Here is a 23,564-nt window from a genome sequence, read left to right on the forward strand (position 1 = left end):
TCGGGAAAAGGGAGATCTTCAATAGAGATCTAAAGAGAGGCAGAATAACAGGATGAAGAAGTCTGCTGAGACATCTAATTCAGTAGAATTAGATGTCACCGGTATGGTGGAAAAGAGCCATAACTCCTACCTGATTATTTGCTGAGGTTAATGTGAGACTGTGAAAACCCCTCTTCTCTTCTCCAGGAATCATGAGATTCCATCTTATTTCAGCCTCTGTCTGGTTACAGGATGACTGTGGGATGTCAGGGTTGGTGGGTTGCTACAATCCTGTTGAAGATGTCAATATCTACTAGATGTGCCAACCGCCGGCACCCCACTGCCTGCCGGCGAGAACAGCGCCGCATACTGAGCAGGAGACATCCTGCTGTGCCCATGGAGCAGCTGTGGGCCCCTCGGAGTCAGCAAGCCAGTGAATCATTTCTGTTCCCGCTCCAACTTGCCAACACGTATATGACACACTTTTTTTGGCAATATACTGTAAAGGGAGATTTAAGAACCAAGACAAAAATATCTGCAGAGAGAAAAGGGGGGAGTGTTGGAGCGCAGCTTTGTTTGCAACAGTCTCATGTTTGCAACAGTTTGTTTACATCGCCTTGCTTTTCCTCTCTTAGCCCACCCTCTATCAGGGGTGATGTTTTCATAGATTGCCTGAGATGCAGAGAAAGTAAGAAAAAAAAACACTTTCAGTCTAGTTTCGGCACATCAGCTGCTTGACCTCCAGTTACCCCGATCAGCAGCAGCAGAACCAAGCAGAGTGGGGGTGTCTGTTGGCTTTAAGATAGAAATTGATTCTACTCCTCTCATATATTTCATCAGCGTTGGAACTCACCTCAATTCTTGCAAATTAATGGTTAAAATTTCTATGAATGTGAAAGCAGGTGGCTGTGCGCTTCTGCTGCTTCGTGATCCCATGGAAACAGAGAGGCAGCCGGCTGAGGCAGATTGGCCCTGAGCCAAAAGAAAAATCATTAGCAGTCTCTTCCTCCTGCTTACAGGCAGTGTCACAAGTTTGTTAAAGATGTTTTTTGTGAAACACTCCGAACTTCAAAGACGTTATAGAGAATGTGCTGTTTATAAACCGATACGGCATAACATTAAGACCACCTTGTGCAATGGGTGAATTGGTTCTCCTGCTGCTGCCAAAAAGTCATGAGCCACAGAGACCTGCAGTCAACGAGGCACTTGAAGGTGTGATACCAGGATGCTAACTGATCTTTCAAAAAAGATGGTTTGGGATCTGTGGAATTTGGAAGGAACTTGCACTTCTTAGGGTTTTTCACACCCCGATTGTTTCAGTCGGGGCACAAAATTACAATATTTGTTAGATTTTCAGATGGTGAGGTTCTTTTTTACACTGCACTGTGTCAAACAAACCAAACGTGAAAAACTAGTTTCCCTCCTGGTCTGTGGGGGCACAGCACTAAGAACCACTAAAAGAAATGACACCAACATTTCTGACTAAGTCAGTGAATACATCACAAAATGTGCACAGAAATGAAGCAGTAATACTATAATTTTAACAGTTATAGGATTTCTATTTTGTCTTTGATAGAAAACCACAAGACATTTCTCATTGAACTCTTATGTTTTGGTTGTATTTACCCAGTATGTCCTGCTTTTAGAGCAGACTCCCTTCTGCTTGGTGTTCACATGAATTCAAATGGGACCAGAGTTCACATCAATCGAACTGAGACGGAGGTTTATAGGCAGACCAGAGTTTGCTGTTTTGGTCCATATCACAATTTGATTCATTCACACCTCCCCAAATGTCTTTCAATGCAAATGAACTACAGTTCAATTAAAGTGGACTAAATAGGGCTGGTGTGAAGGAACTCTAAAACCCATCATATTCCTGAAACTTTGACAGACCAATCAAGACGCTCCAAGCCACATAGAGGAGAGAGGAAAATGGCAGATGACTCATATTCTTTTAAGGGTCTGTTTAAAAAGCCAGTGGGCTTTCATTGTTTTTTTTTTTTTTTTTGAATATGGCTTAATGTCATAAAATTGATCTTTTAATGAAGGATTTTATTCCTCTTTCATAAGAGACAGCTACAAACAAATTATTGAAAGTATCAAAGTAAACAGAAAATATTTGACCTGTAGATTATTTTGGTGAATTACTATGTTGAACACAGCCGACTTTGGGATCAGTTATTTACTAAAAAAATATGAGTGTTTTAATTTATTGTCATAAACAATAACAGCAGCTTTCCTTTATTTTAAAAATATTCTTAAAGCAAGATGTGTTATCATTTTCTTCTAACTCTATCAGCTCTACATGTACAGAATCACCTTTCTGACCCCAGCTTCGTACAAAAAAATCTGTCTGTACTGCTCAAAGATTTATCTGGACTTAGTCAACAATCCTTCACACACATAGACTCATACAGTAGTGAAGCTTCTTTTTTTCTCTGACCCTGCTTCCTTATTCTCCCTCAGGGATTGTTCATAAAGGCATTGTATTAGTGAGAACAAGGGTCGGGTCAAAAGGGCCATCTGAGCCACTGGATAATCCCTGGCTCTCTCATGGATCTCCTCTCCCTGAGGTCTGGCGTTGGGCTCAACACTTTTTTAAAGGATCATTAGTGAGATAGGGTGTCTGGTGCTATAGTAGGGTCCATCTACAAGTCATTCTTTGTAAATAATATAGTCTGTCTTCCCTGTGGTATTTTATACTGCTTTAGTCTTAGGAATCCATGGCTTCCCAGAAAGAAAGCATACAAAATTTGTAGATTTTTCTTGTTTGCTTCAGTTCTGAACATGATTCGAAGTCTTGAAACTTAAAGGCAGAACAATTACAATAATAGGGCTATTAGGTCACTAATGGGATGATGAGGACATTCACCTCAATGTTTTGGGGGTGCATGCAGGATATTATCGGAGGGTACGCACAAACCTGTCATTGCACCTGATTCACACAAAAACAGCCACATCCCCAACTGAGCACCCCCTCCTCAGCCATGCTCTGTGGGGTGTTTTTGTTAAATGCCCCAAAGTGTGAACAGCTGTAAAATCACCAAGTGAGATGAGTCAGGATTACAAGGTAGGTAAAGATAAAATCTGACACCACATCTTTTGCAGAAAGAGAAGATAAAAGCTGAACTCAGACTACAATCTTTGCTTCACTCAGTGTCACAAGGATGAGCTAAGTAAGTAGAGCCAAAGCTGGACAGTGAATGTCACTCTGTATCTGTTCCATTTGAATGACTTCTACAATTTTTAGCATTTGATCATTTTTGCCATTAAATCCTGTTTTAGTTTTTGACCAAATCTCATTATTTCTCCAGGTAATAACACTGAGGGGTTTTGAAACTGGTAAACACACCTGCATGTTGCACAATGGGGACAATAGATGAACTACATTTCCATTACAAATGTTGCAAAACCTCAATATTACACTACTGTAAGAAGAAAAACAACACAAATGCTGTTGTCCATTAAATGATTTCAATCATACATGACTAAATTTGTACATGTGACATTACAAGACATTAAGCGTCATGATCCTCTTACTACTTTCTGCTGCCTTATTGATCTAGTGATTGATGTTATGCAAAAAATAATAATTGTTTCCATTGGAGTTTTGCAAAATGAATTAATATAGACAAAACTTTTTTCTATTAAAAATTAAGATTTTTTCAACATTAGCATGTTTCCATTAAGAAAATTTATTTTTGAAATGTCAGTTTGCAATTAGATGGTGAACTAAAATGCAGCCATAGATCGCTTTTTTGATCTCCTCTCAAACTGAATCGGCATAAATGTGTACATTATTGACCCATTATTGTCGCTTGTCCTGGAACAGTAAAGTGATGATAACTTTCCACCTGATTAATCCTGTGGCTACCCTACTACGTGGTCCTGCTGATTTGTTTCTTCAAAGTTCAGGTCTGAATGTTCTTTGAAGAATTCACCTTCACCTTCACACAATGCCAAGCCTTTGCTTGGGTGTTTGGAATAAATCAGACTCCATCAAAGGATGTTGGGAAAAGTTAAAATCTTGAGAAAATATCCCTTGTTTCTTAGATACTCCCAACACATATATAATGATAATGTTATTCCATTCAATGTAATGTTGAACCCTTTATATTTTTAAATACATTAAATAATTGTTCCATTCCCCACCAAAACCTACAGCTACTGTCCATTTTGTTTTTCACAAAATCCAGAAAATGCAAAACTGCATTTTGAGGGTTTAATGGAACGAACAGGACAGAAAGTGCGTAAAGAGCTTTGCAGAATAATTTCATCAGTTCTAATAAGGTCTTGAACAACATCATCGTTAGCAGCCATTAAATGTATAATATGCAATATGGTGCAGATGCTGAACAAAATTGTCCAGTTTTGGTATATTCTGTGGAGTCAAGCATTATTAATATTGAGCACATACTTCTAAACTTTGGGCCCAATTCGAATTGATCCGAACCCTGGGATGGAGCATTATCTCTTCAAAGTGGTCTTTGTAAAGTTGTTTGAAGGGAGTGTTGTCTGGTTGGGAACTGGAAGTAATTCTTCAATACAATGAATATAAAAATGTTTGTCCGTTTTTAACAATAAGTGCTCAGTTAATGTGTTTTAGGTTCTTATTTAGATTCAGCAAACAGTTTTTCATCCACCAGTTTGCAGCTTCCTTTACGTCTGTTTTTTTTTTTTTTTTTTTTGGGCCATGTAAAAGAGATAAAACAATTTGCATACAGAAAACCTGGCAGATGGGACAATGTCCTCGAGAGCGTCTTTGATTTTGGACTCCTACCCATCAAGCTGCCAAAGAGGAGGCAGGCAGTGCAGTGAAGGCTCTGTCAGTCAACACCACCTTGTCTCTGTTTATCAGCCAACCAGTAATAATCCCGGCTCATTCTGGACCATGTAGTAGGGTAGCCACAAACACACTCACTTTGGCTTAGTGTGAAATCACAGCCTGCCAACAGTTACCAACATCAAACAAGAAAGACGAAAACTGAGACAATTAAAGTACCATGAGAAACCACCACAATTATTGGGTATTATTGTTATTTTTGAATAAGCTGCAGAAGACATACAATACTTCACAAAACTGTTGAACTCTTCAACGATTTTTTTAACAATTACAACAACAAAAGTCAATGTTTTTTAATGTAGATTTTATGACAGGTGATCACAAATCATTGTATTATTTTTAAACAAATGAAACATTTGACACAATTTCCCTATATTTTCTTAAACAGGAGCATCTGAAAAGAGTGATGTGCATTTGTATTCAGCCCTTTCTGAATCAATAATATCCACCTGTCCACCAATTATTACAGTTACAGCTGAAAGTGTTGTGGTTCAAATCTCTACCACATTTCCATTTAAATTCTGTGTTCCTCTTAATAAAACAGCTTAGACAGATTGCATGGCGAATACGTCAATTTCCAATCTGTCTGTGGTAACAGATTCTCAAATTGACTTAGGTCTGGACTATGCCAATAAAACATACAGTAAATATGCTCTCATCAGGTTGCTCAGGTTGTATGTTTAAGGTGATTATCCAATGAAAATCAACTTCCACCAAAGTCTTAAACCTTTTGCAGTATCTAATAGGATTTTCTTTGGGTCTCCTAAATTTAGCACCATCCATCAATCAATTATCCTGTTCTCTGTTAAAGAAAAAGTGTCTGGTGTTGGCATCTTTGATGGATGGCAAGCGTCTCTCAGGTGTGGGATGGTGTGTTCAGTGTGTTGTGAAGTGTTAACTTGTCCACTTTGTACAGTAAATCAAAAAATCTAATCTTAGCCTTGTAAAGTAAAAAGTCAGTTTATGCCAGACTTTTTTATTATTCAGATGATAGATTGAATGGTGATTTGTGAGACGTTCAAAGATTAGGAAGGTTAACCAACAGTGCAGAGCAGGTCCAGTTGTGGAGTAGGTTAGTTTGTTCTATATTTTCTAACAACAAAGCAACCATTTGTATTAGATTTTCTTCAAAGTGTATACAGTTGGATACAATGGCCAAAAATCTTTTGAGTTTTATTTGAAAACAATTTCAAAGCTATGTATTATTTTCCTTTCACTTTACAGTTATGGACTACTTTGTTTTGGATTCTTACATACAATCCCATGAAATACATCAATGGTTGTGGATAGAAAAGAATCATAACTCCCCAATGCCTACTCCCCCCCACCCCCTTTTTTTTAAGGGACTCTTGCTTTTTCACACTTTTCAATTCATGCATTTTCTTGAAACTGAAAGAAACATTTTGAAAAGTTTACAAAAAGATGGCGCATAAGTTGTCAAATCTCACCATCAGTCTTCAGAGATTGATGAGGATTCGTAAAAACTTTACTGTCAGCAATAAAGTAATGGTAAAGACAAATGCCAAGCAGAAGAAAAACACAGAGAGACAGTTGTGACGCATTTCATGGTCCAACTATGCCATCTTGCGGTGAAACAAGTTTTTCTTGTAAATCCTTTCTAATCTCTGACTGAATCTCAGACCAGAGAGCCATCAATGTAATGATTGATGGTGGAAGATCAATGAGCTGATGTGATCTGTGGTGACACCGTGTGGGAACAGGTCACTCCTGGTTCTCTGCGAGTTTGGCCTCTACTTCTCAGTTATCTTAATCGGATAAGACACGCTGTAGCTGAGGGTTTCCAAGGTCTGATAAAGCGATCACAGGCAGCTGGGATCAGAAGAACCTCATACAAAACCAGCTTTATTTATTTACAGTTTTTCTTAATCTTATTTTTTTAACAGTAGCTGTCAATTAAACTGAAAGTTAGTCTTGACATTATTATGAGTCGTTTTGTCGAATTACCTACATGGTGAAATTCACTGCGCTTCTGATTGATTCTTGGAAAAACGACTCACATAGTCACTGTTTGGCCCAAGGATGAAGCCTGTGTGCTCCGGGACTGTTTTCAGAGCAGAAATTAGCAGGTCTTCAGTCCTCTGTTCTGGGCTTAATCTGTAGTGTGCTGATGATGTCACCAACACTAAGACAATAACCTGTTATCCAAACTCTGACTGAAGGCTGAAGTGAGGTCTCTGCTGAAAGCTGGGGATGCTGCATTCAGGACAGGCAAAGCATCAGCACTCTGGAAGGCCAGGAAAGAACTTGACTGCAGGAATTGTGAGAGTCAAAGCCAAATATGCCCAGAAATTTTAAGGCCCAAGGAACCGTCATTGCCAGATGCACTAAATAATTTCTATGTCCATTTTAATTATTCTAGCACCCCTTCAGTACCAGATTTATACCAGTTACATGTCCCTCTGTGTCACCACAGCAAATGTGAAGGAGACCCTTCAGAGAATCAACCCCCATAAGGCCACAAGCCCCACCACATCCTGGGGCAGGTCCTGAGAGACTGTGCACATCAGCTGTCAGAGGTGTTGGGACATCTTCAAAACTTAGCTATCACTGGCATCTGTCCCCACCTGCTTAAAGACTGCCTCTATTGTCCTTTTCCCCAAGTGCTCCACAGTGACAGGCCTGAATGACCTAAAGCCTTAAGATCCGAGTGTGAAGCGGCCGGGTCGAGAATCAGTGCCTTTAAATCCAAGCCCCTGGTCTTGAGCCAGAAAACGGTAGAGTGTCTTCTCCGGGTTGGGGAGATGTCCATTTATGCATAACTTCACATAATTATTACCAAATGTCCTGCCGTAAGTGGAGGAATTTAAATATCGACAGACGGATTGGCGCAGAGTCTGCAGTGAAGAGGGCACTGTCCTGGTCCTTTGTGGTGAAGAGTCAAAAAGTGAAGCACTCGATTTACCAGTCGACATGTTCTAACCCTCCTCTATGGTCATGAGCTTTAGGTCAAACAACCAGAGCTACAGCTCTCAGCATTTTTATGCTGTTTCAAGGATAATAAAGCTGAATAATGAATGTAGTACTGAAAATTCAGATATTATCCATTTTTCACTTCTTACGCTGACATAAAGCTTTTTTTCACATTCACCCTCAGAACTCAAGAAACACAAGATTCTGACTTGGTTCCAGTTTCAAACAACCAGAACTACTGCTTCTCTACAACTGCTCTATTAAAAACATCATCTGCTATTGTCTCTGTGTGTGGTTTCCCAGCTGCATAGCAGCACAGAGGAAGACTCTCCAGAGAATCGTAATATCTACTCAGAAGATGCTCACTGCCTTCTCTCAAAGATCTCCTCAGCTTCCGCTCCCTCAGGAAAGCTAAGAACATTTTAAAAGACTCCTCACACCCTGGTCATAATTTGTTCCAACTGCTGCCATCTGGCTACAGATACAGGAGCATTAAAGCAAAGACAAACAGACTGAAGAACAGTTTATATCCATAAGGGCATTAAATATCCCCACATGGATTATGATTTTGCTATTATCCATGTGGGGGATTCTCATGAACCATCCTATCAAATGTCTTAGAAGATTTTAGGGGCATACTCATAAAAACTCAAAATAATCCACTTTTATTTGAACAATCATTATTTCTAATATTTGGCACAGATGGTTACCAAAATAAGTTTTTTAAAAAAATGTTTTTTAACTGTTTTTGGAGTGTGACAAAATAGTTCAGGTTGTGTTCCCTTATTCTTATTTCTGATTAATTTACTTTCTGTAGCTGGTCATAATGCTTAAATTTAAACAGTTTGCAACTTTGCTTTACTTGCTATCCTGGGTTTCTTTGTCTTAGCCTTGTGTTGCAGTTTCCATCTATTCATATGTTTAGGTTAAAACTACTACTTCTGGACTATTGGTTGAATTTGGTTATTTTGTTTCAAAGTATATTCATGGTATTTGTTTTCCTTTTTACTCACCATTGTTGGTTCCTTGTAATCTTCACACTGAAAAAAATAAGTCATTGGATGAACATAAAAAAATTATGGAAAGGATTTCCACCTGATTACTTTGCTTTATTTCAGCACCATGTACTTGTGTTACTCCTATTTAAAGCAAATGTGTTAGGTCAACCTAATTTATTAAGATTATTCCAATGTAAAGCAAATGTGTTGGCTCCACTTGTTACTATGGTGATTCAATGGGTGATTCTAAATCAAACATGTTGGCTCAACGTAATATATTGTGGTTATTCTTATATAAATAAAATGAGTTGGCAAAACATAATTCATTAAGGTTGTTCTAATTTAAACCAAATATGTTGGCTTAACCAGAATTATGGTAAGGCAATGGATGATTGTAAATCAAATGAGTTGGCTCAACTCCATTCATTAAGGTTATTCAAATTCAAATGAAATGTGTTGGCTCAACATATGTTTTAAAGGTTCCTTTAACTCAGTTACTATAGCATGACCCAGTGTAGTGCAATACAGCCCGCCCAACTAATCTGCAATGTTTAGGACCAAATCATTGATGTAACTTCATTAAGATGAATGTAAATCTAGTTGAAACCACCTTATTTTACAGTGGTACCTTCACACTACCTGATTCAGTAGGTCCAACTCACTAAAAGCAAGTTAGCTCAACAAATATGCTTCATGCTAAAAGACAGCTAGTTAATCGTGTGGAAATCCTTTCCATTATTTTATGACGTTAATTCAAAGACATATTTTCAAGCGTTAATCAAGCATTTTAAGATAGCACTAGGTGAAAGTGTAGGAAGAACACTCAACAATTAGAAAAGGTACAACAAATTGTATTTTCAGAATTGTTATACATCGTTTTTTACACAGCACAAAACACAGCTGAGTTGGACATTGAAATAAAAAAACAACTACAAAAAGGTTACAGTTTCATTTCCCAGCCAATTCTTTACAACATAAAACATGTCAGTATAGTTGCTCAACTTAGAGAACCGTAACAATATAAATCTTTTCTACTGCAGACTTTAAACACTCATTTTCCATATGAAACTTTACTCAACTTAGCGGTGAGTTTCATATTGAGAACTTGTGCTTTCTTTGATAAGTTCTTTCCATCGAATTTCATTATTATTTTCTGTATTACTTCAAAGGTATGCTTGAGTTACTGAGCAAGTTGAGTGCTGAACGCACTAAACTTGAGGGTAGCTCAAGTTTAGTGCGTAGATTAGTCCCAGCAGCATCACTATTGCAGAAGATACACTGCCCAAGCTGTTCATAACTTCCACCTCCTCCAGGACAATCCCAACATCCAGATGTGCATCGGCAGCCTCTGCACCCTCTGCTCAAATGACGATTCCGAGGACAGCCTCGGCTTTGGCCATTTCTGCGCATTCATCAACGTCCTAAGGGAGTTAGGGAAGGGTATTGGGGGAGAGACAATTCACATGTAATTAAATAAATAAATTAAGATTGACATTGATTGAGTCACTCATGGACCTTAGTTGGTGAAAGTATTTTAACAACTCTTAGGAGTTCTATTGTAAACACAAAGAGAATTTAACATACCATGTACTCCCTCACCAGCTTCTCTGGATCTTCATTTAGGTACACACAGACATTTGAGGATGCACTCTCGTCTGACCTCAGCAGTGTCTTCCTAAATATGCAGATCAAAAAACAATGAGAACAATCTCCAAACTCCAGCAGTATAGGTTCACACACTTGAAAACATAGCTGCATTCAAAGGAAGTCACAACAAAAGTGATCAGTGGCTTGCAGTCTATTTGAAAGATATTTAAAATTGTTAGTATCCCTTCATTATGCCATGACTAAAATGGAGTTTAACATCTCATTTAAACATCTAACTGAAGCTGTTAGAGGTTTAAATAAAGACATGAATATATCACCAAAGAAATATGTGAAAAGTACAGAATGGTCAACACAGTCTATATCCTTCTACTTAAATGAATATGCAAAGCATTCCATGTCTTACAAGTACATGGACAGTCTATGTGTGGGCATGGGTAACGTCGCATATGCCGGTGTTTAAGTGTAAAATATTTTTAACAGGTCATATCTACGAGACAGAGAGAGACTACACTCCTTACATTTCCACATCCCCACGCAAATAAAGACAAATAAAACAGACTGGCCAAATAAATGTTTAGCTGAACTCTAGCTCTATAAGCTCTCTAACACTACATTCAGTCACTTTAGATCTGGCAAAACTTACTATTAGCCACTGAAATCTATAACTTGATAGCCGATGAGCCCCTTGACCAGTACTTACGCAGGTGGATTACAGACAGGTGATGTTCTGAAAGAGATCAGATATATTTTCAGCCATTAAAATATGCAATTCATACTGAACTGAGTTGTATCTTTTAGTACAAGTCCCTTGAATGCCTCATGAATATAACCACTGGACACTTGTATGCAAGCACATATGTGCAGAACAATGGTGAATTGAACATGGTAGAAAGCAATAGTAACAAAGGTCAAAATGAGCACAATCAATCAACACAAAAAACATCAACATTTCAAAATTAAACCAATGAACTTCAATATTGTTTCTGAGCTACAATTATTTGGGGACAACAAAGAAGAGTCCAAAAAACCCCAACATCTTTACAGCAGAGGAATATGTATTTTAAAGAAAAAAAATAGAAAGCTCAAGTCTGTAATAATGGATAATCCATTGAGAGTTTTAGCCTGACAAAATATACTAGAAATCCATAACTAACAGGTATTTTAGGAACATTTAACAAAGCTCAGAAAGCAATGCTTTCTGCAGGTTTCACCGACTGAAATGTAGGACTTTTTATTACCATAATTAATTAAGAATCTCGATGATGATAGAAAGGTACCAAAGTGTGTGTGTGTGTGTATCTACATTTACCTCCATAGTAACATTACTGAAATAGAATTAAAATAGTTAAAAATAGACTGATGTTAGATCTGTGTGTTAAAAATCCACTAAACCTCCAGGGAGCTCAGGAGGAGCAAAACTGTGACATTTCCGGGGTCCATTTGTGTCTCTGGCAGCAGCTTTGTGACCCTTACACTACATATGGCTCTGCAGAGTTTTTTCGCACAGAATGTACCTAACATGGTGCGGCGATAAATGTAAACAAAAAGCTATCTGCCTTAACCTAACCGACTTAATCTACAGAACATGAAATAATGTGACACAAGTATGGAACAAGTAGAAAATGGTGCAAATGGTAGAGAAATTTTAAGTTACATATTTTTATATGGATTAGATGAAAATAGTTTGACTCTTACCTTCTTCAAATTAAGTAGATGCACGCCAGGAATCTCCCCTCTGCCCTTGAAAAAACCCAACAAGGTGCGAGCCAGTTATCTCGCGTGATTTTCCGTAATCTCTTGATGTCGCTGGATCCTCTTCAGCGGGAGATGAGTCTGACACAATAGCGCTTTGGAACTGACGTCACTGTGTTTTTTTTTTATTAGATTAACTTTGACAAATATTGATATTGAATAAAATAAAATAAAAAAAACATATATATATATATATGTTTAAAAAAAAAAAATATATATATATATATATATATATATATATATATATATATTATTATATATATATATATATATATATATATATATATATATATATATATATATATATATATATATATATATATATATATATATATATATCTTGGCACAGCCAAGATACTGCGCAGGACCCTCAAGCTCCCAGGCCTCTGGTAGAGGCCTGGGAGCTTGAGGAATTAGATGTATTCAAGTTGAGATAACGTCATTCAATCACGTTAGTTCAGTTGAGAGAAAAAACCGATTGTCTCGCGTTCTCGCGTGATATCCCATGATCTCACTCGTTGTCGTCATGACAATATCAGTCTAACTATAATGAATCATGTTAGCTCAACATGATTCAATTTTATAAATGTGAAGTCGTGGAATATCTTGTTTATCCAACATGATTTTATCACGTTTTTCGCTTCAAACCCAACATTATTGTGTGAAAGGTACATGATATTTTTTGTTAATGTAATACGCCCCGACGTTCTTTTTTTTTTTGGCGGAAGATCTAGCTGACGTAATTGAATCACGTTATCTCACCTTGAATACATTTTATTCCATTTGCGAGAAAAAACCGATTGTCTCGCGTATTCTCGCGTGATATCCCGTGATTTCCCGTAATCTTGCGTGAACTTGCGTGATATCGCGTGATCTCACTCGTGGTCTTCAGCATAGGATCGGTCTGACTATAATGAATCATGTTCGCTCAACATGATTCAATTTTATAAACGTTGAAGTTGTGGAATATCTTGTTTATGCAACATGATTGTATCATGTTTTTGGCTCAACATGCAATTATTTAGTTAACAGTACATGATATTCTTTTGTTAATGTGATAACCCCTGAGGTTCCTTTTTTACAGTGCAGTGGGGCAGGAGTATTGGAGGGGTCGGCCCAGTATTTCCTGCTTAGATGGCTTGATGATGTCATTAATTGCCTTGCTGGGTTCTATCAATTAGAGGGTTTTCTTTGGAGTATTGCTTTGTTTGTTTATCTTTGAAGTAACTTTTGAGTTACATGGCTTATTTTTCAGACCATTTCATTATGTAGATGAGTTTGTAAATTAGATAATTCTATTCTTGTTTTTTTGTTTAGATTTTTTTTAAACTTTTTTTTATCTGTTAAAGGTGGCTTGGTCCATTCAAGTGAAGGTGTGATGCTAATTGGCTATAAAATCAGTGAGTTCTTGGAAGCTGGGGAGGAATATTTGGGGCAAATATAACAAATTAAAGTCATTAGAAGAATCTGAAACTAGTGACTGATCCTGTTTCTTTGTTCACCTTGAGGACCCCTGACCACACTATTTTACACAGAGTCACAAATTCATTACCGTAATGCATTAAAAGGGGGGAAACAATGCTTTTGCATTTATCATTATAAATAATCAAGCAGGTTTATAAAAATGATCATAAATTTGTTTAAAAATATACATAATTTAACAAAGTGTGATAATGTATAATCTAACCGGACTCTTTATACCCTTCATACTATGATTATATTGTTTTTTCAATGTAATGATTTGATATAAAATCACAATAAAAATTGACTTTCTTGAAATAATTTTTTGCATTAAAATTAAACATTTAATTTGAAATGCCTATTTTTGTTTATGTCTGTCTCTATGTGCACACTGAAGTCCTTGGTGTCCAAAAAATCCTTTTTTAAAAAAAAGGTTTTGTGGTTTCAAATTTCTTCATAGAAATTGTATTATAATCATGAATTTATTTGCTCCAAGTTATAATAAATTTTTTTTAAAATACCTAGAAAATGTGCATAGAGATTATAATTTTACAGTGAAAAGTAAAATTATGATCTATTTGATAAAGAATTAGTGTTTTGTGTGTATATAATATTTTTTTTGTTATTTTTGCCAGGAGTTGGTCCATGCTTGTGAGAATCACCCATGTAACTTATTGCATGGATCCATAATGAAAATAAAGATTATTCTTTCACTTCATTTGCAGAAAACACACTCATGTCTTAGCAAAAGCTTAATAGCAAACTGTTATTGTTCAAAACATATAAACATCATAAGCGCTTTTGAAATACTACTATTTGCAAAGACATAAGAAATTTATAGTTGGTAAATTTTACAAAAGTTAAAAGCAGACGTTTACTTAATTTAATTTCTTTACCTGGAAAACACGCTCATCTTTTAGCAACAACTTAACAACAAATATTATTGTTGAAAAAACATAGGATTTCTTCCGCTCTTTTAAAATGTCTTATTATAATTGTTTATAAAACGTAAGTGCTTTGGAAATGAAGCCTAAGCATAAATTCAATTACCAATCCTCTGCCAATCAGCACCAAATTGCCACTCTGCTCCAGCCAATCACCATGCAAGAGCTCCTTCAAAAGTCCAAACAACCACATATCCACCAGCTTCAGCTGTGCTTCGACCCACCTAGTCCTTGTCCCCGTCCCCACCCTCATCCTCCTGGACATCTTTCAGACTCATTCCTCTTCAGGCTTCGCTCCACCACCAGTGTCCACCCTGGGGGACACTGGTGGTGGACACTGAGCCGATCGTCTAAGCTCGCCAAGATTCTCAGCATGTCCATCTTCTGCCGGTGTTCGAGCGCCAAAACTTTCGGGCCGATAAAACTGTCTAACTGCTGTATTTCTCTGTGTGAGTCTCTACATATTGAAATCCTACTTATCTACTTAGACACAAGAAATTTACAGTAGGTGAATTTTATTAAAGTTAAAAGCAGATGTTTACTTAGTTTCACTTTGTTACCAGAAAACACACTCGTCTCTTAGCAGCAGCTTAACAACAAATATTGTTATTGTTGAAAAAACATAGGATTTCTTCTGCTCTTTTAAAATGTCTTATTATAATTGTTTATAAAACATAAGCGCTTTGGAAATGAAGCCTAGGCTTAAATTCAAGCTGTGAATCCCACAGGCAGCTCATCTAATGCACCCGTTGTATGAAGCCCTTGAAGGCAAAAAAATGGGACCAACAGATAGAGTGGACTCCAGAGAGGGTGCAGACATTCAAAGATGCCAAAAAGGCCTTGGCTAATACTCTGCTTTTGGTCCATCCATCTCCAGTGGCTCCTTCGCTCTAACTGATGCTTCTGATTGTGCAGTTGGGGCAGTTTGTGAGCTTTTTTTAGCAGGAAACTGTGGGATGCCAAAAAAAACTATAGCACCTTTGACAGGGAACTGCTTGCCCTTTTTCTGGCAACACAACGTTACCACTTCATGTTGGAGGGCTGGGACTTTACTGCTTTTGTTGATCTCAAGCTTCTCACTTTTGCTATGGCAAAAGTTTCTGAACCATGGTCAGCACGGCTGCAATGGTATTTGTCTGTCATTTTTGAGTTCACCATTGACATTCACATGTGGCCAGCAAAAATGATCTGGTGGCTGACAGTCGGTCCAGAGTAAGAGTTGCTGCTGTGCATTTAGGTGTGGACTACCTGACCATGGCCACAGACCAACTGACCGACCTTTTAAAGCAGCTGAACCCAGGTTGCATTTAAAGGAGGTCTCCTTTCATGAGTGTGCCGATGTCTGAAATGGCAACCTTTTGTGAAAACAACAGAATGAGTTAAGTTTAATTCTTCACGAAGAATTAAACGGTGTTTTGCAGTGCACTGCACATGTTACAGTCTAATTAACTTCTGCACCTTTATTTATTTCCTCAAGATAAAATGCCGGCTCCTCTGTTCAGACTATAAATGGATTAACACAATGTTCCAGTCCATGCTCGGGGTTTGGGGACCATTGCCCTAAGAGCTCTGTAACTATAGAGCTCTAGCTGACAAGCTCATTCTTAAGAATAGAACATAATAAATTTATCTATACATTCTTGGAAACAAGGTGCATCTAAGTTGGCATGTCAATAGACATTAAAGCTAAATAGTTTAGTAATTATCCCTTATTTCAATATTTATTTTTAGTATTTTTCATTTATGAATGATTTGGGGACAGTCAGCTGATGAAAGAATAAAGATCATTCAATATACAGAAACTGTTCAGAAAGAGTTCAAACACAGTTGAAAACAGAGTCCAAGAATTGTATCTTTTCTATTTATTTGCTAGAAAATGTAAAGTTGTTTTCAAAGCACCAAATTGTTCAGAGTCCATGGAAAAAGGGACACTGACTGGAGTGTGTGTCCAATTGCAACCAGTGGAAATCAGCGAGTCTCTTGACGCAACTGATGAAAGAGTTTGCAATGTATTTTCAAAGTGAGTTTGAATACTTTGCTCTACACAAAGATGAGATGATGGAATATACAACATATTTAAACCAACAGCTTGAAATAAGGTTAGAAAAAGGAATTTATAGTATTTACAGAAGTTATTGGCATTGCATTCATTCACAAAAAAAAAACAAGCTCTGTAGCTTATGTTGGGTATTCAAATCTAAAATAAAATCTGTCAAAGTTGGCGTCACAGAGCTGCCCTGAAGTTGTAGCAGATAGTTTCTAAAACTATCTTAAAACTCTGTGGAATTGTATATTAACCGCTGAAAAAATTTATATTGCTTGTTCCTCTCCTTTCAAAAACACTGCAAAGTGCACAAGGAACAGAAAAGAAAAAAAAAACATTAAATTATAACTGTTAGCATCTCCTAGGTTCTTGAGAAGTTGGCTCATGTCTTAGGCGCTGGCTTGTTAACAGTGCTTGTTTCAAGTAATGGGAAATCATTTCACAATGTAACCAAAAGACAGTGGCATGTGTTGTGGAGCAAATCAAAATCCAGCCAAGGAACACTTGTGCTGAAACATCACATAGTCTACATGCAGAAAATTCAAATTAACTCATGCTGTCCTTCGACATAATGCTGCGTCATATAGGTCCTTTGTTGCTAACGTCATTGCTAAGCTGAATTTTAAAGTTAAAATGTAGGGTTAGTATACAGTATAATAAACGTTTTAGGATTAATATGAGTTTGGCCAAAAATAAAAATGTAGCAAAACTAAAAGTGAGTTTGCCTTCCCCATCATATTCACAGCCCATCCTTTCCTGTGTTTAGGGCATACTGAAAACATGTTCTATAATAGCTAAGCTACGCCTCCAGATATAAAATGAAAATATTTCACTGTGGTCAAGAATTACTGGGTTCTCGGGTACGGTAGTTTTTTTTTTTTTTTTTTTTTATCAAACATCAGGCAAACACCCCAAAAACCCACTGTTTGTGTTGGTGAAGAGAGCAGAGCAAGCAGCATCATTCTTCACCATTTTGAATGATCTAATGAGATGTCACCGAGCTTCTTCTCCAGCATGAAATAAGAAATGTTAAGATGGTAAAGTTACATGGTTCAGTGATATTAATTTCATTAATGTCATTGGTGTGTTATTGACTTTACTTTGCACTACAGATCAAGTTTGTTCCCTTAAGCTAACATTAACCTTTTAGCTGCTAAGTAGTTGCTGCAAGCTAGTTTTAGCTAAGTACAAGATTCATACTTTGACTGAGAACTGAGTCAGTATAGAAAACCAATATTTTTAATGTAATTTTTTAATTCTGTAAAAGAGCTGCTTTCAGTGTCATTCCATCATAGCCTTAACAGACATAAACATGCAGTGGATAAATGGATTTTCAATGAGTTTTATTGTATCAAAGAGTTAATAATAATAAACACATTTTCACTGATGCTCCATAAGAGCCATATGAATGAAATAAGTGATTATTGATATGACAGCAGCACACAGCTTTGACATGGGTGGTGTGTGTCGATGTGGGTGTGACCTCCTGAAGTATGAATGTGAAGATCACTATCCTGCTGGCTTTGTATGTGTGAGGAAGCGGTGAGGGGAGGTCACTCCTTGCAAAGTTTAGAGCATGATAATCAAAATGGAATAAATTGATAATTGTTACACAACAAAGAAATGGTTTGGTGTTGATTGATACACAAACAGATGAGATTCCCTGACTTTAACCCTGAGCTTCACATGAAAACTGCCTTTTAAACCATTCAGACTACAAACACAACAGAGACACAATTAAATCTGTCAGATGATTTATTATCCCGCTATAATAGCTCAGAAATAATCCAAATTAGGATTTATTTCCTACTTACGGAACGTTTCTGTTTATATCATGGGTTTTTGGTGCCTTTCTGTCCTACAGGAAAAAATGTCAAACTTCAGATATTTCACAGAGATATTAACATTGATGGAAAAGCCTTACATAACCTTGTATTAAAGCAGAAAGTATGGCGGCCACTGTAAGAAAGGCTTACAGTATTCAATTATGCTGTCTATCTGATCAGTACAGTTTTGAAAGGTAATGCAAAAGAAAAAGCCCCTATGGGGCTTTGTACTTTTGGTCAGTTTGTGTCATATTCTTGGTTTTGTTTATTAATTTTGTTATCCATAGACTGTGGGGCAATTTGCTTCATTTTATAACTATTATCTACATGTTGTGACTATCATTCATATTATACCTCTTACCACTTCCATTTTGGATGTAAACGAATTTCAAGCCACAGCGCTTAAACAATCAGATTTTGTTATCGTGACAAAATAAATAACAAAATGAAATTGATTTGTAAAAACTGTGAGAATACCTAGTCTGGCAAACAATAATTTATAATGTAAAAATTAGCATCTCCTTCAGAGCTGTCTATTAGTGCTAAAAGTAAAAGGTTTTCAATGAACCTGACCTTAATTTGTGTGCTTGTGATTCTAAATTCAAGGGTGTTTTCATACCACTTAAGATGAACTTCATTTAAGTTAAACTATGGTTCTTTCCACCCTGTGGAGGTTGTCTGAGTTGATGTGAACACATTGTACCAGGACCGGATCAGGACTGTTTTCTCCGTACTGTTTCAAATGAACTCCAGAACGGTTCATTTATGGTCTGGATGTCATCCAAGCTCAATCCAACATGGATACCAGGTGTACACTGCAAATTTGAGTCAAACAGCTTCCAGTAGCCAGGTTGAAGCTGCACACTGTGTGTGAAGTGTGAAGGTAATAAAAATTGGCCAAACATTTTTTTTCGTAAAGCATAGAACTCTATGTAATTTTCAAGATGTCTTCTCAAAATTATTTTGTAGACGGGGCTAGATTTACAGGGATGTGGGCCCTGGGCTGGAGCCAGTTTTGTTGCTCTATTTGCAACAGAAAAATTGTTTCACAATGCAAATTATAGAACATTAATACATAGTCCTACAAATAAGCAGATTTGAATTGATACATGATAGATGTATTACATCCCCTGTCAATCCTTTCATGCTGTTTCCAACGAAATCTACTAAATCACCTTTTCAAATACTTAAATATTGTTTATATTCATAAAACTCCCAAAATATTAGTACAACTCCCCTGGTAACAGCTTGTGAGTTTTATATGAAGTGGAATGTTTGAATAGCATATATTTAAAAAAAAGAAAAATAAAAAAAATCTTTGGGCTGCCCCCCAAAGTCGGGGCCTTGGGCCTCTGCCCCTGAAATACCCAGAAAAACACTACTGACATGATTAACTTATCTGTATTTTCTATAAGCTCAGCACACAGAATATGCTTCCTGTATTTATATTTTATACTTCTGCCACAGACACAACTGACCAGTAATCTGACTGTGTTGAGTACCCGGAGATACTGAACAAAAGGAGAAAGTTACAAACGAAGAAACTCAACTGATTTGGACAAAACTTAAGAAAATATGGGTGAGATAAAGCCCCAAAATATGTAGAGTGGTGAAACCTGAACCTGACCAGTTGGACATTTGTAAAAATTTAATATTGGTGAAAAAACAAAACAAAACATTTTCAAACTTTTTTTTTACAGTTAGAATCCACTATTTTGACAAAAGTCTCAAAACCTGGATTGGACTTTTCTACACTGATAAGATTCTTTCAAGTGAATTTTGTAAACATTAACAAATAATTGTGGTTTTCCCATAAAGTTGTCAAACAGACAACTTTATGTAGCTATTCCATATTAATAACATGATGTCATAATTACAAACTGTTCCTTTTTAACTTGGGAGTAAAAAGACAGCTTAGCAACATGAACCTTATTTATCTGAGTGAACTTTTAAACATATTCAAAACTTGTAGAATTAAATGTATTTGCATTTTACATATGAAACTTATAGACTTTAGTTTAAAATATTCCCAAATAAAATTTATACAGAAAACTTTTATTATTTTAATCTTACCAGTTTGTTTTTATTAAAGCTGGTCAAATAACCCAAACAAAGTCCCTGTTTGAGCAAACTTACACACATCCGGTTCATTTTGAATGTGCAGTTTTTACAGTGCATATATGCCAGTCTTTGGCTGTATGTTTGGGGAGCGAGGCCTCGGGGGTCATATGATACAGTATGGCTCCATAGGTGTCTGTGTTCCCAGGCAGCAGGAAAAGCAGGCCCTGAGTCTAATCCGGAGCTCCTTATTGGACATGAAGCTGATGATGGGGTTGGCCCCCGCCTGGGCGAAACTCATCCACACCGCGGCTGTCAGGTGGAGCTCCGGGATGGGAGCCCCGCGCACGAATATCCTCAGGTAGCATGCGCTAATGTAAGGCGCCCACAGAACGAGGAAGGCCAGCGTGATCAGGAAGTACATCTTCCCGATGCGCTTTTCCGTCTTAAACTCGTCCAGCACCAGCAGCCTCCTATTGCCAGGGTGCGACGCCTGTCGGATGCCCACCAGCGTGGGCGGCGTCGGCCCGCGCCCGAAGCCTGCGATCCAATTGGCGGCGGCTTGCCCGGTGGCTCCGGGCCCATGGAAGGTCCAGTTCTGGCTGATGGCCGGCACCAGTTGGGCTGGCTTCATCTTGCGGTGGTCGTAAACGAAGCACAGCATCTTCACGTAAACCACGTGTGTGGTGCCCACGATGATCACGAGCATCAGCATGAAGCCCAGCGTGTCGTTGGACTTGACGTAGCGGTGCTCGAACGTGCACTGCTCCTCCTCGGGTACGAACTTGTAGGTGCCCACATCGAACACTGGCGGGAAGGCCATGGCCACGGAGAGGGTCCACACCATGCAGATGACCGCCACGCACGTGCACAGGTTCATGCGTTTGGAGTAGAAGCGGTGATGAGCGATCGCCATATAGCGGGTGACGCTGACGCAGAAGAGCAGAAAGGCGACGTGGAAGCAGAAGAGTACCGACAGGAAGGCGACAATTTTGCAGCTAAGCGCGCCATATGGCCAGTCGGAACCGGCTCCGATAGACGCCATCACAAAGGGGAAGCAGACGGCCGAGCGCAGCACGTCGGCCAGGCACAGGTCCAGCAAGAAGTAGTAAGGAGCCTTGTGCAGCGAACTGTCCTTCAGCAGCAGCAGCGACAGTGACGCGTTGCCCAGCAGACTGGCGCCCATGATGAGCCCTAGAGAGGCCAGCTTGACCGCAGAGGCCGTGGATGCATAGCTGTGGAAGGACGCGCTGCTGCTCTCCCCGAACTCTGTTGTGTTCGCCATGAATGTGGCGCATCTCCCGCATCACATCATCGCTCCTGCTCGCCCCCACCGAAAGGGTTTGAATGGAAATCAAAAATAATAACAGAAACTTTCTCCTCAATAGAATCCATCTCGATGTGCTGTAATCCGAACCTAAAAATCAAACGGCAATTTCTTCTTCCTCCTCTTTTTATCCCTCATCTCAGAAGCGTCCGGTGTCAGAAGAAAAAGCCCAATTTTTCCTTCCGTCACTCATCGCCATGGAGCAGAAGCTGCCTGCCTGCGCCGGGATTGTTATCATCCACCATTTTCAGAGGGCGTCCACACAGCCAGGCGACAGTCTGCTCAGAAAGCGCATCCCAGCTTCCCAACATCCAATGGCGGCGGAACTCAGAGGTTCGCCTCTCATGCAGCGCCCTGAACCTGCTGCTCGAATCACCAATGAACTGCAAATGTTTCTGTGTTGCTTCATTTTCCTGCTGCAATCAAGGAGAGCTAGAGCCGAAGGGAGGGAGGAGAGGGTTCTAACGAAGCATCACACACACACACACACACACACACACACACACACACACACACACACACACACACACAGAGAGCATTGAAAAGAAGATAGCATGTTTTTAGCCTTAAAACCACTAAATAAAATCTGAATATTTTTCTAGAAAAACCCTTTGAGCTTTAAATTTGACCACAGAGTTATCTAGGAATAAAAATAAATATCTATTCCCAGATATATATTTCTATACTCAGTATTCCAGAACATGGCAAGTACAAAAAAAGTTTTAAAATAAAACAAGATCAGTTCTAATTTAAATGTATAACTTGTATTGAGAGACACTGAATAAATGTTCATGAGGGATTTTCTTTTAAAATGGGTTACTCATTGAAACTTGCTTTTAATGCCTTAAATTATTGTAAAGACATTGTTAGATCAGGGACACTGACTACAGGAATCTATTAATAAAAAATCTAATTCAAAAACGCTTTATAGATCCCAAAGGTGAAATTAAACTTTGTTGTTAATCAATTTTCTTCAGAGTTATTGTAGATATACAGTAGCTGATGGCAAAAAGCTTTTAGACACTGATTTCCAAGATAGTCTTATGAAGAGACTCACCAGGGTTGTTAATAATTTTCTTGATTCAAAGAATCCTTCTTTGCATAATAATTTTCAGAAGTTTCACAGAACAGAACCGGCTTTCTTTATCAGGTTATTGAGTCTTTTTATGTCCCGGGCTCTGATGCCGCTGCCCCAACATATGATGCCAAAGAAGACGACGCTCTCAACAACAGACTGAGAGAAGATCTGCAGCATCTGACACATCATTTGGCCTGCCGACTTGACAGAGCCATGTCTAATCAGCTCCCCAACAACCTGGCTCTCCACGTTGCACAGAGAGCCAGCACCCTTGATGCCATGCTTCTGAGTCAGCATGGAGAAAATCCAAGCCAGTCAGCTAATCACACCTGACGGCCACACCCAAACTAATGAAAACCTCTTAAAATGTGACAAACTTAAAACGACAAGAAATCACAACTAACATAAGCACCCAATAAAAAGCAATAAAAAAAGAAATATGGGGTTCCATTTGTATCAAAAATAAGTAGAAGTCATATGTGTAAATGACTATGTGTCTTTGATGGATGTTTATGATCTTAATGGATATGGATATGTCAATGTTGCATGTAGATGTTGCATACGTAGGTGATACATATTCATGTTGCACATGTGTTTGCTGCATATAGATATTCCATATGTCTCTTTTGCATATGTTTGCTGCAAAAGTAGACGTTGCACATATCTATGTTGCATATATGTTTGTCGTGGAAAAAAAACTATTTCCAAGCACTGT

General features: G+C 38.1%; 1 protein-coding gene and 1 long non-coding RNA gene across 2 annotated transcripts; both read right to left on the reverse strand.

The window, feature by feature from the left end:
• Positions 1-9,645: 9,645 nt before the first annotated feature.
• Positions 9,646-12,230, reverse strand: LOC129353597 (uncharacterized). Its single transcript, XR_008605036.1, has 4 exons — positions 12,055-12,230; positions 11,003-11,086; positions 10,336-10,426; positions 9,646-10,172 (listed from the first exon to the last, which is right to left on the reverse strand). It is a non-coding gene; the product is annotated as an uncharacterized LOC129353597 (long non-coding RNA).
• Positions 12,231-16,355: 4,125 nt separating this feature from the next.
• On the reverse strand, positions 16,356-22,296 carry gpr27 (G protein-coupled receptor 27). The gene has a single exon (XM_055022957.1). The coding sequence runs from the start codon at positions 21,727-21,729 to the stop codon at positions 20,611-20,613; it is 1,119 nt and encodes a 372-aa protein (XP_054878932.1). The 5' UTR covers positions 21,730-22,296; the 3' UTR covers positions 16,356-20,610.
• Between the last annotated feature and the right edge of the window lie 1,268 nt (positions 22,297-23,564).

This window comes from Poeciliopsis prolifica, unplaced genomic scaffold (genome assembly GCF_027474105.1).
Source record: "Poeciliopsis prolifica strain line A6 unplaced genomic scaffold, Auburn_PproV2 SCAFFOLD093, whole genome shotgun sequence".
NCBI classification, from domain to species: domain Eukaryota; kingdom Metazoa; phylum Chordata; class Actinopteri; order Cyprinodontiformes; family Poeciliidae; genus Poeciliopsis; species Poeciliopsis prolifica.

What these genes read in the sequence shown, in the direction of transcription:
- gpr27 (XM_055022957.1), bottom strand. Translation starts at nt 21,729, where the DNA reads ATGGCGAACACAACAGAGTTCGGGGAGAGCAGCAGCGCGTCCTTCCAC.